This window comes from Azolla caroliniana, unplaced genomic scaffold (genome assembly GCF_043228905.1).
Source record: "Azolla caroliniana isolate FFs.n. ecotype wild unplaced genomic scaffold, voAzoCaro1.0.p SCAF_11, whole genome shotgun sequence".
NCBI lineage: Eukaryota > Viridiplantae > Streptophyta > Polypodiopsida > Salviniales > Salviniaceae > Azolla > Azolla caroliniana.
The window spans coordinates 5,367,087-5,386,769 of record NW_028230446.1 but is presented as its reverse complement, the minus strand read 5'-3'; the positions used below and the strand labels follow the sequence as shown (position 1 = coordinate 5,386,769).

Genomic DNA, 19,683 nt, shown 5'->3' with positions numbered 1-19,683 from the left:
TCGCGCCATGAACTAACTGATCACCCCGACCGGATAACTGAGGTCGGGTCGGGTGATGGTCAAGTATATGAGGCTTCCGACAATTTGTCGGAACCTCGTCGGGTCGCATACCTTTCCCGTATCGGGACGAAGCTTGACGGTTCTGTCCAAAGGAGTCGAGACGGACTTACAGTCGGCCATCCCGAATTTGAAGAGCATACTCAGCACGTAATGACGTTGGCTGATCAATATGCCTTCGGGGGTACGGATCACTTCAATCCCGAGGAAGTAATGAAGGTCCCCCAGATCCTTCATGTCGAACGATGCCGCAAGTTGGAGCTTCACGCGGTCAATTTCACCTAGGTCGGCGCCGGTGATGACCAAGTCATCGACATATAGTAGAATACTAACAAGTTCGAGTCGACCTTTCTGGATGAACAGGGAAGAGTCCGATTTTGACGTGACGAAGCCCATCCGACGCAGTTGTTGCGTGATCTTCGCGTTCCAGGCACGCGGGGCTTGCTTCAGTCCGTAAAGGGACTTCTTCAGTCGGCATACTACCGAGGAGTTCATTCCGGAGTGAAATCCGGGGGGTTGTACCATGTATACTTGTTCCTCAAGGTCACCTTGCAGGAACGCATTCTTTACATCCATTTGATGTAGGTGCCACCGCTTGGCCACGACTACTGCGAGCAAAACACAAACGGTCGTCATTTTCGCGACCGGTGCAAATGTCTCATCGTAGTCGATGTCGTGTTTCTACGCGTAGCCCTTTGCCACTAGCCGAGCCTTGTACCGGTTGACTGAGCCATCAGTGTTGTACTTGACTTTGTACACCCATCTACACCCAATCGGCTTCACACCCTTCGGTGCGTCAACCAAGTCCCAAGTCTCGTTCTCCGCCAATGCGTGCATCTCTTCCTCCATCGCGGCGCGCCAATTCGCGTCCTTCGCCGCTTTTGCGTAGCTCTCCGGCTCACGCACTTCCGCTACATGGGTCATGTACGCATAATGATGCGCCATGTACTCGTTGTATCCGAACCGCAAAACATGATTCTTCTGGCGGGTAGATCGGCGTAATCTCACGTTAGCCGATGTCGAGGCCTTCTCGGTCGACGCGGCCTTCACCTTTAAAGACCCGTCACCGGTTCCCTCAGAGTCGGACTCGTGTCGGTCTGACTTGCTCCTTTCCGTGCGGGAATCCGACACCTTCTTCTTCCCTTTCTCTTTGCGCGTAAGCCGTCTCCTCGGCTTCCTGCGCGGGGAATGCACGGTCGAGTCTCCACTACTCGCCGGCTCTTCATCGGACTGGTCGTACCGACTCAGTCGTCCAATCGGTCCACTTAACCGGAGTGAAATCGGACTCTCTTCGCGGGTCTCGATTTTGGGCTCATCTGGAGGCATCTCGGCCTCATTGACCTCATCTTCAGAGCTCGGATTGGAGTCGAGGTTCGTAGTCGGGGGCAGGTACCAGGACGCGGACTCGTCAAACACAACGTCGCGGCTGACACACGCTTGTTTGGTGCGAGGGTTATAGCACTTATAACCCTTCTGCTCGTCCGAGTAACCGACCAAGATGCATTTCTCGGCCTTTGCGTCCAGCTTCCTCCATTTCTCCTTCGGTATATGCACATACGCAATGCTACCGAACACCCTCAAGTGTCGCAAGTTCGGCTTCGTACCGAAATATAGCTCGTGCACCGACACTTTGTCTCCGATCCGGTTCTGGATGTATACCGCGGTCCTTACCGCCTCAGCCCAATAGAACTTGGGCAAGCTCTTCTCCTCCAGCATTGCCCACGCCGTTTTGCTCCGGCGTGTATCTACAACTGAATTCGCGCCGAATTCCCATTTGTTGTAGATAACCATTGAATTGACCGGAGAAGTACTCTTTCCCGCCATCTGACTGTAGGCACTTGATCTTCCGTCCCGTTTCCGTTTCCACGAACCCTTTGAGGTCCCGAAAGCAGTCGAAGACTTCGCTCTTCCTCTCAATGAGGTAGATCCACGTGTGCCGCGTGTGGTCGTCGATGAAGGAGATGAAATATCGGCTCCCGCCAAGACTAACGTTTTGTGTCGGCCCCCATACATCGGAGTGTATAAGGTCGAGCTTGTTCCGGCTCCGGTTTCACTCGTTGGGGAAGGGAAGTCGGTGTTGCTTCCCGAGCTGGCAGGCTTCACAAATTTGTGCCTTTCGGCCACTAAATTTGGGCAATCCGAACACTACCTGTTTCGATTGCAGATCTTGAAGCCGTTGGTGGTTGACGTGGCCTATTCGCTTGTGCCACAAGTCGATGTCCGACTCGGATTTTTGTCCCTTCGCGAACATTGCGGTGCCGCCGTCAGTGGAGTCGAGGATGAACATCCTCCTGTCTCTGCGCCCTTGCGCAATCACTCGGCCTTCTTCCTCAATGAAGCACCCGAGGTGTGTAAACCGAACCTCCATCCCTTGGTCGACGATCTGTTCGACTGAGACCAAGTTCTTCGTGATTGTCAGAACGTGCAGCACGTTCATGAGTTTCCCTTTTTGCCCGACATGGCTAAGGGGAACTTCTCCGACATTCGCGATCGGATGCGAAGTGTCGTCTCCTGTTGCGACTACTCCAGGTTGTATCGGTTTTTCAAGGTACGAGAACCACTCCTTATGGCTCGTCATGTGGTTTGACGCGCCGGAGTCTACGTACCACACCTCGTCCGATCTCAGGGTGCTCTATTTCATTGAGTTTGCTTCGTGTCTCGTCACGAAGGCAGACCCTTCTCCGGCTCTCCCGGAGTCTTTGGCGTAGTGCGATCGCTGTCGATTTCCCTTGTCGGTATGTCTGGAACCGGTTCTCTCGGAATCGGCGCGCTTCTTCCAGCACTCACTTTCTCTGTGGCCTTTCTTGCCACAGTACCAGCACTCCGCGATGGCCTTCCCTTGCCGGTTCTCATCGCTTCGACTCCCCCTGTTTCCGGAGGGTCCGGAGTTGTTGTCGGCATCACTTCGGTGCCTTCTTCCTTGATCTCGTTGGCCGCCTCCATTGCGCGCCGACTCGCCTCGTCCTCCACGTCCACGGGGCCTATCTCCCTCCGTGTACAGCATTCTGTTGTCGGTGTGCTTGCTTGTAGACGCACCCGCGTGGTTCTCCTCTACCAGGAGCATCGACTGTAAGTCGAAAAAGGACGACGTATTCTCCCGGGTACACACAGCCGTTCGGAACGCTCCGAACTTTGACGCCAAACCTCCGACACAGATCTGGACCATCTCGCTCTCCTCGATGTTCACCTCTATGGAGGCAAGGGAGTCGCAAATATCCTTGATCTTCGAGGTATAGTTCGCCACCGACAAGTCGCGTTGTCGTAGGTTGCTCAACCCCTGTCGGAACTGAAGCTTCCTAGCTGTGGTGCTCGCGGCGAAAATCTTCTTCAGATTTTCCCACGCACCCTTCGGCGTCTTTGCATCCCGAACATAGCTCAATAGTTGTTCGCCCACACACGACGCGAAGCAGTATAATACCCTGCTCGCCGATTGCTCCCACGATGGAAAGTCTCTGTGTGTCGATTCGAGTGCCGCGTCATTAGCTCCTTCGACATAACTCTAGTAGCCATGCCCGAGCAAGTACTGGTGCATCTTGTAGGACCAAGACGCGTAGTTGGTTCTGTCGAGCTTCTCTGTTGGAAGCAAGCTCGCCATGCCTCTATCCATCGTTCTTCTTGTTCTTCTTCGTCAAGTTGTGTCGGCTGCAGAGAGGTTCTCAACCCTCGCGCTCTGATACCATGTAGAAAGTAGCGTGCGGAAGCAAGTATGAAGACCGAACAGAAGGGAGGAAACTCAGCTTTAATGGGGAGCTTGAGCTTACACGATATACGCAGGAGAGACAGAGAGAGAGAGAGAAACACAAAAAACTATATTCAACAATAATACTCGATCTGTACATAAGACGTGCTTCAGTGAACACTTTTATACAAGTCCTAGAAGGACTGACCGAAGTACTGACAGTACTTCAATGCTCATTAAGAGCTCCTACACTAACTCCCAAATATATTCATCACAGAATATCTTTCCTAATGGCCTCCCGGTTTACGCACCGGTCTGCGTACCGGTTTACGCATTCGGCCTAACCGATCGGTCCCAACCGATCCGGTCCTCGGCTTCTTCAGCCGATCCAGCCGATGTTGAGCTTGTCTCTCAACAAAAGATGATGGCATAGACTTGGAAAATGATACTTTTGATACATGAAAGTAAATATTGTATTGTACATCAAAATCTATATTCACACATTTCTATAAATATAGGTGGTAGTCATTTTGGACATTCATTTGTAAGTTTGGCATGTTCATTATTTAGGCATGATTTGGAACGCCTAAATTTCTGTACATGCTAGAAATCAATATATTTTGGGGTCATTTTTAAAAATCCTTTACGCATGTGGCACCCTTTTTTGTGAATCGACCTATTTTGTCTCATTTCTTGATAAACACTTCTAAAAATGCGACATATTACCTATTTCAAATGTCCCGGTGTTTATAAAAAGTGCTCACTGACCACATTGTACATACACAGTATTATTTTCTTGAATTGAGCACTCTACGTTTTCTACTCTCTTTGTCTCTCCCTCCTCTGCATACTGTAAATCTATCTCTGTGTTTACCTACTGTTCTTTCTTTGTTGTCCGGTTGAGCCGGCTGTATTTGTTGTCTATCATTAAGCTTCCACATCATTCTGTTTACACAAGAAGATACTGGTGCATATTGAACTCCCAAGATGCGTAGTTGTTCTTGTTGAGCTTTTCACTCGGCAAGGAACTCCCCATGGCTCTGTCCACGTTCCTGTCCTTCAATTGTTTGGAAGACGAAAGCTTGTCTCTGTGTCTTGTTCACTTAGTCGGCTACAAAGGATCTTCAACCCTCGCACTCTGATACCATGCAAAAGGTTACGTGCAGAAGCTTGTACATATAGAAAACACATCCAACTCAGCTGAATACTAGAAGACAGTTAGGAAAACATAGAGAAGGAGAGAGAGAGAGACTGAGTAGGGTAGACAACAACTTTTTATTACATAAAATAACACTCAATACATACAATTGTGCTCAGTGAGCACTTTTTATACAAGCCTCTGACATAGGCTAACTCAAGTATTGACAAGTACTTGAATGCTCATAATTAAGCATATGATATTGACTCCCAAAGATATTCCTATTACTATGAATAGGAATATCGGCCCTAACGGCCTGACGACTCCCCATCAATCCGAACTAGCCAATTGACCTTCGACCGATCCGGCTTTCGACTTCTTCAGCCAATCCGAGCCTAGTTTATCAACCTTCCTCCAATTCGGCTTTCGGTTTTTTGAGCTGATCCAACCCATGTTGAGCTTGTCTTTGAATAATTTCAATCATATTTTCTCCCATTCCCCTTCCTGTTTAGCAACTAGTAGTCAGCAACGTTGTGACCCACCTTCCTGTAGTGTGTGTAGTATGCCTTCGGCTTCAAATTCCGTGACTTCGATCGTTGTTGATCGTTTCTCCTCTTTGGTCAGCTTTTACTTCAGCCTATTCTCTGAGCCGTTTCTACGTGGGCTTTTGCATTGTCGTCGATGGTGAGTCCCATCGATTTTCTTCTGAGAGCTTCTACGAGGATCTACCCGATTGCTTCATCGAGCGTTAGCTTTGTTGAGCTATTCGCGATCGTCATACAGAAGAGTTGCCGGCATGCTCAAGAGAAGTGCAAGGGCTTTGATTTCTTCTTCAAAGTTTAATCCTTGCGAGGAGAGTTTGGTCAACACCTGACTGAAGGTGTTGACGTGGGAGGTTGTCGGCTCGGTTTCCTTCATCTTCATCTTGAATAGTTGTCGAATCAATATGATTCTTGATGAGCTCAACTTCTTCTCATATACAGCTTGGAGCTTCTCCCACAAGCTAAATGTCGTCGTCTCTTTTGCCATGCTAAAGTAGACATTTTTGGCCAGGTGCATCTGGATGGTCAACCTTGCTATTTCGTCGAGGGATCGTCATTCGTCGGTTGTTATCGTTGTTGTCTTGGAATTGTGCCGGATCGCCTCGATTTGGCCTCAGATGATTGGCACATCCTGCATCATCTCCTTCCAGAGGGCAAAGTTCTTGATGTCGAATTTCCTGATTTCACAACGGATGTTGTATGTCAAAGCCATCATTCTTGTGGAAGTGATTGTCTGGCCTGGTCCTTTCCTTCAGTCAGTTATCTTCCTTCTCATGTTGGTGTTGTATGACTCCAAAACGCTCCGATACCAGTTTGTAGGCACTCAAGGTGTCTTGGTCGGTTGTTGTGTATGAAGTGAGCCAACTGATGCAGAAGTGTGTATCGATCTTGCTATGGAGTTGCCAAGCAAGCAACAGATGGAGATATGAAGTAATGTTCCTATCAAGAGAGAGAGAGAGAGAGAGAGAGATACATTGTTTCAGGTTCAAGAAGTCTATTGCATTAATAATCCCACAATCTACTTTACAAGAGTTAGTTACCTACTTTTATAGTTAGGTTAACTGTGAGTTCACACTAAGGATATAATATGGGCATAGTGGGACTTTTATCCCAACACTTGCCGCATGACCAAGAACATATTTTAGATTTGAATTAGAAACTAACATGTCTCTAGTGTTTATCAAGTGTAGTGATATATTGATGGGCGAACAACTACTACTTATGAAGCTAAAACCACACTTCTAAAATATTATTCATTTTGATTTTCCATGTTGAAATCAACTACTACTTATGAATCTAAAACCACACTTCTAAAATATTATTCATTTTGATTTTCCAGGTTGAAACCATTTCAACATGGGGAGAATAATGTGAGCGCTAACTATGCTAGTAATCCCAAGATGACAATTACACATGTGTATAAAGGTTTAGTAGGGCCTAATATGTAGCACCATGTGTGAAATAGCGGAATAAAACTAAATGCACAACACAATTCGGGGTGGAATCCTTTCAACAAGGGAACACTAATATAAGTACTAAAGCAATCCAAATATGAAAATTGTATGTGTATGAAGACTCTGTCAAGGTCATTATAATAGTCACATGACAACTATATATTAGATTAGGCAAGTTGTCTATTCATACCTTTATGTTACCAATGACTTTCTTTCACATAAACATCAATTTCCATTCGGATGCTCAATGCAAATCTACCATAAACTGCAAGGGCTCAATCTCAAGTCACACATTGCAAGACCAACTCATGTTTGTTGAACTTCAACAAGAAGGCAAGAGGTTGTATGTGTCCACCCACTTTGTTTTGCAACCAATATATATTTGTGCTACACGAGAATGGATTTCCATTGAAGCATATATGTCACAACATTGCATCTACAAGGGTTTCATTGTATGTGCCAAACTTTCCTTCGTTGTTTGTTCACATCATGTATGTTGAACTCAATAGGTTGGGGAGAGAAGTTATTTTTCCCTAATGCACACATTATGAATCTAGCATAAGACTCGTAAAGCCTTGACCCTACATGGTAAAACATTCCTTACTTCTTTATTTAGATACTCGATATCCAACCACAAAAAGTGAGACATTGTCAGACTACTTTATATACAATTAACAAGTTCATGCCATATATATCCTTGACATGTAGACAAAGCCCAACCTCAATAAGCACATGAAGTTGTCACATACAAGTGTGGGGTGCGAACTTTGCCCAAGGAGTGATTTAGACAATTATCAAGATAAAACACTAAAAGGATATGACAATTTGTAGCGTGGATGTCCAAGTGGCAATCTTGAACTTGATTGGTTTTAATATTGCTCATCCATATTAAGGAACGAAAAAGAAATTGTGCACATTCCACATATGCCCAAATTTCTAACTCAATATTAAGTCCAAAATAAGCTAATCTCCCACTTTTGCATCTAGCCCCATTAAACATGTGTTTATCCTTCATGGATTCTCATCCATGCAACATTATTCTTTTGTCGTCCACCAATGATCATGCAACACTAAGTTTTGGAATTGTTACATAATTTGCCAATGAGTTTGTACACCATCAATAGCACGATCCTAAACCCGCAGGGGCTGCATCGCCGACGATTTGTGCCACATAAGCAACACACATATGGGATGTGCAAGGTCTACCATTGACTGTTGTGCGAGCAATAAGATAAGTATCACAGATTCTGAACATACAAGGTCCACCATTGACTGTTGTGCAAGCAATAAGATAAGTAACATAGATTCCGAACATGCAAGGTCCATCGATGAATTCCATGAGCAATACGAGTGACACACAGTTTATTCTGAGCATGGAGGTCAAAGCAGAGGGGCATACTGATGATTGCAAGAGGGGCATTAACAGATTCCGGGTGTATGCAAGGTATTGACCGATGGTTTTCTCAGGCTGGTAACACAAAGGAAGCGGCGCAGAGGAGAGTCTTTTTTTGGGCTGAATGTAGCGAGATGACAAAAGCCCAAAAGCCTCTTACTCTCAATTAAATGAAGGGTTGAACAATTCATTCTAAAAGAGTTGTGTGTGTGTGTGTGGGGATGACTTGGTCTAATTATTAATATACTACAAATACAAATATACATTATATCTACATACATATACATACATAAATAAATACATGTGTATATGGTTGGGTTACTTTTTAACCATACTAGGGTTAAAAGTTAACCACAGTATAATTTTCCCGTTTCCTTAGCATTGAGAGACAGAGACAGAGACAGAGACAGAGACAGAGACCAAGGGAACATTGAGAGATCAGAGCTCCGAGGTTGCCATAGCCTCTCAGAGCTTCTGCTTCTTCTTCTTCTTCCTCTTCCTCTTCCTCTTCGTCTCATCGATCTGATTCGAAAACGTCCGGGATCGATCCGATTCTCTTCACCGCCGCCCCCCTCCCAAGTCCCCGTCCCTTCTCTTGATCTGTTTGATTCATTTCTTTTAGTTTCATCCACTTCCTTTCGCCCCCCTGCAGTGAGAAATGCTCGGATGATAACAAAAACTTAAATCTCCATCCGGAAACATTAAATATAGATCTGGAAAACCCTAAATTTCCATGGATGATTTTGTTAACATATTGCAAAGGGACTATGGCCTCAAACCCCAAGGCAAATCAGCCCCCATGTCTGTTTCTTCAGTTAAATCAACTATACCTCAATCATCATCGTCATTGTTCTCGTCTTCATCATCGGGGAAAATCAACCGAAATAGTACGGAAAGTTTGAGCTTTGGCCCTGCTGTGGGAGGAATTCTCGAAGAGGAAGACTTCCTTTTCGGAACATCAATGACATCCAAGAATGGCGTGAAATCTGCATCATTGAACCTGGACACTTTCGGATCGGCATCGGCATTTGACAAAACCACTGGTATGTCTCCGATCTATGACGATGTTTTCGGTGTCAAATTCTCATCATCTCAAATATACCAAAAACCTAAGCAATCCGCATCACATCATGATGATGACATATTTGAAATGCAATCCAATTATCATCCTCAGCCAGTGTCATCAGCGTCAAAGAAACCTACAGATTCCTCAATCAATGTTGCTTCATCTTTGCCCATTTTCGATGGTCCTTTATATGATGATGATGATAATGATATATTTGGAGGGTTGCCAGGAATCAAAAGCACTAATGTCATATATGATGACGTGTTTGGTGGTGGTGGGGTGCCATCATCATCAGTTAATGCTAGCTCTAGTGTTTTTGATGACATACTTGGGGTCCCAAAAGATAGGGCATCGAATACTCGCTCTGTAGCTGAACCATCTGCACCATTGGTTGATTTTGATGATCTACTCCCAGGATTTGGCGGTAGTGAGCCAGCAAAGTCTCGGTATGTTACCTTTGATGATTTTTTCTCTACTTTTTATGTCCTTAATATGATGTCAACAGTAGTAATCCAGTGTGAGCAAGGCCTCTTGATGCTTATTGTTGTGCCCTTTTATGCACATAATATGATATCCACTTTAGTGAAGCCTTGTCTCGGTATGCTACTTGATGCTTCTCTCTCTACTTTTCCACTATGTCCAAACATGATGTCCACAGTAGTGAGGTAACAATTAATCAGTAAACTGCCTGATACCTCTTTAGCACAATCCATATTTTTGAAATTACGGTGTATAAATTAAAGAGGAGTTTTGTAAGGGAATATTGCCCTAATTATATGCCTTTATGTTCCTAGTATGATGGTTATTTTTTTGAAACTTAGAAAGAGGTTGTATAAGGGAAATTTAACCCCCACTCATACAATTTGGTGGTAGTGAGGTAGCAAAACGTCAGTATGCGATTTGATGATTCTTTTGATGCTTTTATATGTCCATAACGTGACTTCAATGTTAGCGAGCCCATTTGGCGTTTCGTTCTGTGATTTTTTTCAAGTCTATGGTCAGGCCTTGGAATATTTCATGGAGCTTCTTTGGACGATATCCGTAATGTGTAGTTTGTTAACTTAGAGAGTTTTTATTTGCAAGTAACTTGAGGCTGATTAGATTCTTTTATGGCTATATTATGCTATCCAGTCTTATGAAGCTGTAGCTATATAAACTTATACGTGAGTTGTGTATTTCTCCTAGTGCTTCTATATCCATCGTGGAGAGCCAGCAAGGACTCAATGTGCTACTTGATGCTTATTTCTCTACTTCCTTTTTTTTATAATATGATGTTTATGGCACAGAGGCACTGGGCATTGGTATACTACTTGATACTTCTTTTACAACTTTCTTATATTTAGGATGTGATGTCCAATATTTGAGACAGGAGTTTTGTAGAGGAAATTCTGCAATTAGGTAATCTCAAATTTCCAAACCTATTGTGTTTAAACTCAGTGAGAAGTTGTTAATTGGATGATTTCTGCTTTTTATGTCCATAGTATGATGCCTATTTTTCTGCTTTATATATATCCATATTAGGATTTCCATGTGTAGGAACTATAGTGTATAAAGTTGGAGAGTAATTAAGAAAATCTACTCCAACTATTTGTCCAAAGAAATTTATGATAACTAGATGCTTATGTCCGTTTCTCACAACTATAGTGCATAAGTAAGGGTCGTGCAAGGGAATTCACTTTAACTAATTGACCATAATCTCACAGGGCCTAATACTGTTTTGTTTTTTTTGTTCATAATGCGTGTATATTAGATCAAGTCACTAAATTCTCTTGTGAGTCCTGTACATGTGTATCTCAAAAGTTCATGAGTTGTGGTTTCTGTTGAGAATTGTTTGTGAATTGAATGTGATTGAGCCTATTTTTACGGGATGTAACCTATTTATCAAGTTTCTGAAAAGTTTTTCTGGGATTACTCTACCTTAGGATGTGTTAAAGACATAATATCTGAACTATTGTGTTCACAAATATGATTGATCATCAATTCACCATAATTTCACCATAATTTGTTCATTAGTTTGCCATAACCTTTGGTGCTTTTGCTAAATTATTTGACATATAAACCTTTTAATTCAAACTGTTGTAAGGTTCATTATTTCAGGAAACTTTACGAGGGAGAAGATGTACCACAGAAGTCTGGAAAAGACCTCCCAAAGAAGCCAGAAAACAATTCTTTCCATATGGCAGAGGAGGATCCATTTATTGTGCTACAGACAACTGTACCAACAACTGTTGGGACTGTTGGAGATGCAAATGTTTGGGCCACGTTTCAATCTGTAAGTGAGCATACAAGGGACCGAACAAATGATGGAAATATTGCTGCATCTGGAAATTCTTCACAACTTGGAAATGAGCCGCAATCTCCATATAGAAAGAAAGTGAATGAATCCACACCAAAGCAGGAGACTGAACAGACCAATGGTGATTCCTGGCAACGGGGAAAATTTCACTCAAGTAATAGTCTGGCAAACAACGACTTAAGATCTTCAAGTAACCCCAGAAACCATGTTGAGGATTCTTCGAGTCATGGCAAACAAAACAAGCAGGTTTTAAATGAAGTGTCAGGTGATTCTCCACAACGATCTAAGGCTGTTGGGAAAAGAAGTGAAGTCTGGGTTTCAGTTGAAGATGTGAAATTAGTGACACAACCTACGACAGCCCCACCTCCAGCGAGGAGGCCACCACCATTACCTAGCTCAAGGCAAAGCAATGCAGCAATGAATCGAGTGAATGGAGAACTCAAAGAAGGTAAAGTACAAAAACTAGTACATCGTTGTTTGACGTAATTTGTTTCCTTAGTAAGCCGCCCCCCCTCCAAAGGAGCTTCTGAATATAATATAAATGTGGTGGTATTTTTGGTTAATCAGATGCACATATAACAATGTTTTTTGAGAGTGTGAAAGGAGGATGTAAAACATAAATCTGTTATGGTTGCAGATCGAGATATGATGGAGCGAAGTGCATCAGCGTCATCTAGAGCCATGGAAGATGCTACGGAAAGGGTGAGATCTAAGCTACATGATAGAGGAAAAGAGGAAAAGGTAGCAGATACTAGAGCTGCAGGAATGAGAGATGTGAAAGAAAAAGCTAGTGACATAACGGGAGATGATGGAAGGGCTTATAGAGATGAAGATAGTAAAGCTAATGAAGGAGAAGAGAGACGGGCTAAAGAGATCGAAAGAGAAGAGAGGGAGAAAGAAGCTAGAGAAAAATGGCACAAGGAAAGGGAAAGGGAGAAGGAGAAAGAACGGGAAAGGGAGAGGGAGAAAGATCGGATAGCTGTTGAACGAGCTACCCAAGAGGCCCGTGAGAGAGCAGCTACAGAAGCTAGGCAAAGGGCTGCTGTGGAGAGAGCTACAGCGGAGGCACGTGAGAGAGCAGCTGCTGAGGCAAGAGAGAGAGCAGCAGCTGAAAGAGCTGCTGTAGAAAGAGCAAATGCAGAGGCGCGTGAAAGAGCTGCCGCAGAGGCACGTGAAAAAGCTGCGGTTGAAAGAGCAACTACTGAAGCACGTGAGAGGGCAGCAATCGAGGCACGTGAAAAGGCGGCAGTTGAGCGAGCAACAGCTGAGGCGCGTGAAAGGGCAGCGGCAGAGGCTCGAGAAAGAGCTGCTGCTGAAAGAGCCGCTGTTGAAAAAGCCACTGCGGAGGCACGTGAAAGGGCAGCAGCAGAGGCTAGAGAAAGAGCTGCAGCTGAAAGAGCTGCAGCTGAAAGGGCTGCTGTTGAAAGGGCCACCAGTGAAGCTCGAGCTCGTGCTGAGCGAGCTGCTGTAGAAAGAGCAACTAAGGAAGCACGAGATAGAGCAGCTGAGCGAGCAGCATCAGGTGCACGGGAGAGGGCTGAAAAAGCTGCAGTGGAAAAAAATGCTGCCACAAGAGAACAAAGAAAAAACGAGAATGATCTTGAAGCATTCTTTTCATCGAGTTCTCGTGTTGGTAGTGCCCCGAAACAGAGGTCTCCACCCAAAGTAAGTCATTCTTTTTTGTTTATTGGATTGTTCTAGGAAACAAATGGAATTCTTGACTCATGTATTCCTTTCGATTGATGGCAGACCAACAAAAACCCTTCAAATGAAGAATCTCATAAGAGCTCTAATGCAACAGCTACTGTCAATAAAGTAGTTACACCAACAAATTTTGCTGATGATTGGGCATCCCTTTTTGGTAAAATATATGTAACCTGATGATTTCTGGGCATTTCCTTTTTGTCTTCTCTTTTAGAGGTATTTAGAATTGTTTTGTTTCTCTAGGAGCTGCATCAAATGCCGGTGAGTTCCAAGAAGTTGAGGGAGAAACCTCTGAGAGGCGAAGAGCCAGATTGGAGCGCCATCAGCGCACTGCTGAACGGGCTGTAAGCTTTCATGACCTTTCTTTTTCTAGATTATAGATATGCCTACTTATCAATTCTGAGCTGCTGACACATTTTCCAACCTTATTGGCTTCACCACCCAGGCTTTGAAACACAGTACTGGTTTTCCTCCTTATTTGTTACAATGCAAGTAGTTCATCATTATGAGGAACACCCCACTACTTTTGCACAAATTTCCTTCATTGTACAATTCTTTTTCTTTGACAAAATATTCTCTGTTATTGAGCCATCATTGTTCAGATGTACCACCGTTTGTTCCGAAGTTCTTATTTATTATGAACATAGAGGACTCAGGATGATTGATTATGAACTGAATCTTGGTTTTGAAATCATTGGGGTATAGCTAGGTATCCAACCATTTACATTGGCATTGACTTGGTTAGAAGTTGTGACCATCTTGGTTGTTAAATATTACTTGGAACCTTTGAAACATTTTTTCATAAGTAGTTTTGAATGCCTGGTATTTTTATCTCATTATCAACACTTTGAACCTTTAATACTTAGAATTATGACTTATTTGCCAGACATGCAATGCCCTGTATTTGTATAGTTAACATGATATTGTGCATCATACTGCCAAGTTAAGGGGCTTCTTTGATGGGAATTTTATTGCTACACTCATATGGGCAATTGTTATGATGAGCAGAGCACAGATGTGATTGATGTGTGCATGTTGCATGAATAGCTTGACAAAAATCTCAAATATGTGCTACTTGTATTTTCTACAAGTGGTTGATTAAAGGGTCTAGTATTACAAGATTTATACTGTGAAACTTGATGCAAGATAATTATAGAACTCTGGATTACATAACAAGATGGCTTACAATACAAGAACTGGGTTTACGGTTGCTTACGTTGGGTGCTCATCTTAACTGAAGTCACAACTAGCATTTAAGAAGGAAAAAGGCATAAAGAAGTGGTATAGTATCTGTTACAATGCAGAACATGCATGTATTCTTGAGTTTGGGTTATACTTATCGAATCGAAGTTCATATACGGATGCAGGAGGGACCTGTAGTCCAAGACCCCTATTTACACTATAGTCAGGGACATTAGAATATCCTTGAAGGTCCTAAGAGCTTGGGAACTTCTAGAAACTTCTAGAAATGTCAAAGGAGTTTTAGAATCTCTTAGAAAGGTCAAAGGAGGTTCAGAGGCTTAGAATTGGAACCAAGTTTTATCACTGGATAACAATGAGAATCTTTTCTTTACATTACATGTTCCATCAGGGCAATTGGCTTCAATTTCTGTACTGATGCACCTCATAAGGTAGATATTTTTCTGCTGAAACATGCATTTTTATGATGTTCATGCAGCGGTAATGTGAAATTGCATTTATGGTGCTTGATTAATACAGAAACTTTTACAAGATAGATAGATATCTCTTTAGTACTTATGGAAGACTGATTGTGATCTATGAGATGGATCTAGCTCATGGCAAGGATAGGACTTGGGGAGAGAGATCCTTCACATGATGGTGGTTTGGTAAAACTTGTCCTGCATATCCATCAGATTATGGGTGCATCATAGGTTTTACCATCTATATTCACATTGTTCAAGTCATCAGCCTATAGGATGAATTCCTCGTGCCTGTGCTTCACAGTTCACTTGTGTTGCAAATTATTATTGGTGTTGATATAGTATCTCACCTAGGTTGTTTGTTCCATGGCTAATTTCTGAAAGGGAGGTCCCCTCTTGTGTGCTCCCCTTATGGGTTTCTCAAGAGAAATATGATAAAATTATGAGTTCTTTGTATTAAGAGAATCATTAAAATGAGACGAGGAAGGAAATAGTGTAGCACAGTATTGTCATGCTTACTGCTGCAGTTCTTGCATCACTTATGCATGGACCTCCCATAAATGGACAAGGGAGTTGCGGTAAAAAATTATTGACATTCCTATGGTTGAGCTTGGCACCATAGACACTTAGAGTACAGTAACCATTGTTCGACTTGATGGCAAATTGAATTTTGAATTTTGAATGGCATAGATCCTCCTAAGTCTGTGAATGAGGAGGAGAATAGAGACTAATGTGGCGGAAGAAGCAAATACAGCTTAATTAGATGGGCTGACAAGTAGCAAGGCTGAAGACTGAGAGGAGATGTGATGGTTGTATGATTGTGGTAAATTATTACCTTTCTTAATTTGTTCAATGAGACAAACTTCATTGGGCACCAAACCATCCAGAACAGAAAGGTCTCTTATACGCTTACACTGGAGAGCAAAATCCATATTATTTGTTTATAGGTAGGGGCTTCTAAACATTGAATCAGTAAGTCACTCGTAGCTGCTCAAAAATATAGAAATTTATGAGAAAGGTGGGTCCAGGTGTGCACAGATCACCGTATAATAATGATTTGGCATTCCTGATCTGATCCCACAAATCTGTATAGAAATTGCCGTACTTGAGGTATTGCCACTTGAACTTTTCAAAGGATATCCTTATAATTAATGTAAGAAATAGATACTATCTCTTCAGTTTGAATCTTTACTTGAGTTACCACCCTGATTAACTTTACAAAGATGTGCACGACACTGTCTATTGTTCTTTTGAATAAAGACCAAGACCTGTCCCGCAAAACACTACTCCTTGGGGAATAATAGTAAGCGTGAGGTTTAGATGAAGTAGTTGGAAATGATGATACATGGGCTAAGTAAGAGAGAAAGTGATGTGGAGCTGAAAATGCAGCAGCAACCTTGCTGGCCTCTGGATCCTGAAATCAAGCAGATTCTGTAATGCTTATTTGACCTGGAAAGTTGAAGAACCATCTGGGGCTTTAGAACCAAACATCTAGGTATTTATAAGGATGGAGAAAATGAGGAAAATAAAGTGACAGAACTCAAAACACTATACAATGCCTCATAGTACATGCACATGAGAGCAAAAGAATGCTGAGGTGGAAAACTTTTATAGATGCTCTAGTAATGCAGGAGAGGATGAAAACCAATAGGATTTACCTGTTTATCTCTGCTAAAACTCACTGTTTATTCTGACATTTTACTCTTTTCCGTTTGTAACTTCTCCACTTAATACTGCTGTTTCAGGGTTTCTCTTTCTCACTTACTGATATATATTCACACCATTGACATTGTATTGATGTTTTCCACCACTCTTATATATATATTCTACATGTATGCTTGCTCTTCAGTGGTAGGGTTCTTATTGCTAGTTTATTTAACCTTTTTATCAGACATTTATGTCATGTATTGGGTGATTGGTCTCATAGGTCATTTTTGTATCCTTGAGATGTGAATTTACATACATTTTGCTTCTGCACAGGACATGCATGTCCCTCTGCTCAAAACTCAATCGAGGTCATTCTTTTGAAACTGTAAATGATGTTTCTATTGTACTTTTGATCACACAGGCCAAGGCTCTGGATGAGAAGAACAAGCGTGATTTGCAAACTCAACGAGAGCAAGCAGAGAGACATGTATGGAATTTTAAATCTAATTTTCAATTACTGAATTTTTGTACATCTTATATGTAAGCATGATAATTCTATATGAAACATGGTCTATATATATATCATGGAAAATCCAGGTTAATTGACAGGATTGTGGCTGGGTAGATTAACATAACATGGTATATATAGGAATACAGAGTCATTATACACACAACTTTTAGGAAGGCCCAATTAGATGCATTTCTTGTAGTGTTAACAATGCATTAAAGTGTGCTTGATGCAAAACTTTACTCACTTACTTTGCCTCTAACTTTTGTTGATAATAAGACATTTGTTTTTGATATTTTGTGATTGATGCAAAATTCACTTTTTTCTCCTGTAGCTCAATAATTGGTATTTCCTGGCTGAATATTTGCAGAGAGCAGGTGACATCCTTGATTCCGAAATCAAGCGCTGGGCAGCTGGTAAAGAAGGAAATATCCGAGCACTGCTCTCAACCCTTCAATATGTATGTTTTCTCCCTTGAGATTGGTAAATGAGTAACACCTTCAAAGTATGTTTACTCCCGTGAGATTGAGAAATCAGTGATTCCTTCCATGACTAAATACATTTTCACTCTCGAGATTATACTACGAAACTAGTAATTCCTTCAATATATGTACGTTTTTCTCCCTTGACGTGAGACTACTGAACAAGTAACTCTTTTGTTCTCTCCATTGAGATTATTTTGCTAAACATATAATTCCCGCAATATTTGTGTATGTTTTCTCCCTTTAGATTAGATTGCAAATTTATGATTCCTTCAATTTATGGATTTTTAATGTTGAGATTATTGAATGAAAGATTCATCGTATTTTTCCCTTGGGGGGTGTGTGTGTGTATGTATATTTGAAGGTCCTGTGGCCAGAGTGTGGTTGGCAGGCAGTGTCATTGACAGATCTTATCGCTGGGGCCGCTGTGAAAAAAGTGTATAGAAAGGCCACCTTATGTGTACACCCAGATAAAGTGCAGCAAAAAGGTGCCAGCATCCAGCAAAAATACATTGCAGAAAAAGTGTTTGATCTTTTAAAGGTTAGTATTATCACCACCATCATCATATGCGACCCAAAAATCAATCGCTATTTTCCTGTTTGACTATATGCACACATTGCTGACACATCATTCAATCTCTTAAAAAAATATGTTAGTGATATTATCATTTAAGAGCAAGTTCTTATTTTTTCGGAAAAAAATGTTAGTGGTATCATCATAAGAGCAAGTTCTCATTTTGTGGGAAAAAAGGATTTTGCTACCCAATGTTTTTGTATTTTGCAAATTGTCATATTTTATTATATTTTGGAAGGGACAATCCCACATAAAAAATACATATCTGAAAGTTAATTTATTCTATCTCTTAAAAGAAGTGATATTGTGTTAGAGAAACAGTTTGTTTTCTATAATCTGTTCCTCTCTGTTCACTAATTGAAATGATCCTCTTGTTGGCTGACCAAAAAACACATGGATTGGCCTGTTGTCCTTGCTTGTAGACATGCATGAATGAAAAAGGGAACTAATATCTAAAATGTTTCTATCTCATTTCTGTGATATGAGTTTGTTTGTTTTCATCACTACCTTCTTACAGGAAGCATGGAACAAGTTCAATTCAGAGGAGCTTTTCTGATGATAAAGACTGACAGATTCAACATCTCTCGTGTAACTATGAAGGGTCTAATTTTGTGATATGAAATGCTTACTGCGGGGTATTGTTAAAGTGTGAGTCTCGATGTTTCGATATGCCGGTATTTTTTCTTCACTACATACATATGGCCCCCTTTTTTCGTTCTTTTCGCCTCATCAGTACACATGTTTTTTTTTTACTTTTTTTTCGCTTTCTTCAAGGGTCACAAATCATTCATATATTCGGTTTCAATCTACTTGTCACATGATTGTGACAATTATGTATGTAGTTCTCTTTTCTCTCTCACAGACTCACGCATTATTTCCTTCTCTCGGCAACCTGAATGCCTCGAAAGAATAAGAAGCGTGTTTCTCTATTCATAAAACTATCCAAGCAGTTGTAAAAGAAGTGTGTTTTTTATATATGCAAAAATATATGTGCATTTATTTATAATATGTATTTACTTTTGACTCCAATTAATAATAGGCCCCTTTTTCACCAATTGGCATACCATGGTTGTCATATATGGCGAGGAAAAACTTGTGTACCAATGATAATCTTCCATCAGTGACTGAGAGAGAAAGACATTGAAGTGTTTATTTGTATTTGTTAGGTATTTTCATCTCTTTATCCATAAAATGTTTACTTGTATCGATAACCAGTTAGAGAAGTTTGTGCCAAAAACACACATAAGTTGCGTCAGATTGTAAGTACATCATGATCTAGGGAAACTGTAATTGTTTTTGCGAAAGATAACATTTCACATGATACTGTTGTGTTTAAGAGTGCTTTCTTTGCATTTGTGAAGTGTAGGTTTATAGTTATAAATCTTTCTTCTTGATAATTCTTGTAGAGCAAGAGTGAATTTACAGAAGTATAACTAAAATGAAAAAACACCCAGAAAGGTTGTATAAATTATTTGAGTAAAT

General features: G+C 41.6%; 1 protein-coding gene across 1 annotated transcript; it reads left to right on the top strand.

Annotated features, from left to right (window-relative positions):
- Positions 1-8,667: 8,667 nt before the first annotated feature.
- LOC147857634 (uncharacterized) lies at positions 8,668-19,256 on the top strand. Its single transcript, XM_087327769.1, has 9 exons — positions 8,668-9,775; positions 11,427-12,073; positions 12,263-13,290; positions 13,375-13,486; positions 13,573-13,673; positions 17,059-17,124; positions 17,516-17,605; positions 17,992-18,168; positions 18,719-19,256. The coding sequence occupies exons 1-9, from the start codon at positions 8,997-8,999 to the stop codon at positions 18,755-18,757; spliced, it is 3,039 nt and encodes a 1,012-aa protein (XP_087183895.1). The 5' UTR covers positions 8,668-8,996; the 3' UTR covers positions 18,758-19,256.
- The last annotated feature ends 427 nt before the right edge of the window (positions 19,257-19,683 follow it).

Bases quoted from the DNA above. Each gene is read 5' to 3' on its own strand.
- LOC147857634 (XM_087327769.1), top strand. From the start codon at position 8,997: ATGGATGATTTTGTTAACATATTGCAAAGGGACTATGGCCTCAAACCC. The intron at 9,776-11,426 runs GTATGTTACCTT...TCATTATTTCAG, and splicing joins AGTGAGCCAGCAAAGTCTCG to GAAACTTTACGAGGGAGAAG. The intron at 13,487-13,572 runs GTAAAATATATG...TTGTTTCTCTAG, and splicing joins TGATTGGGCATCCCTTTTTG to GAGCTGCATCAAATGCCGGT.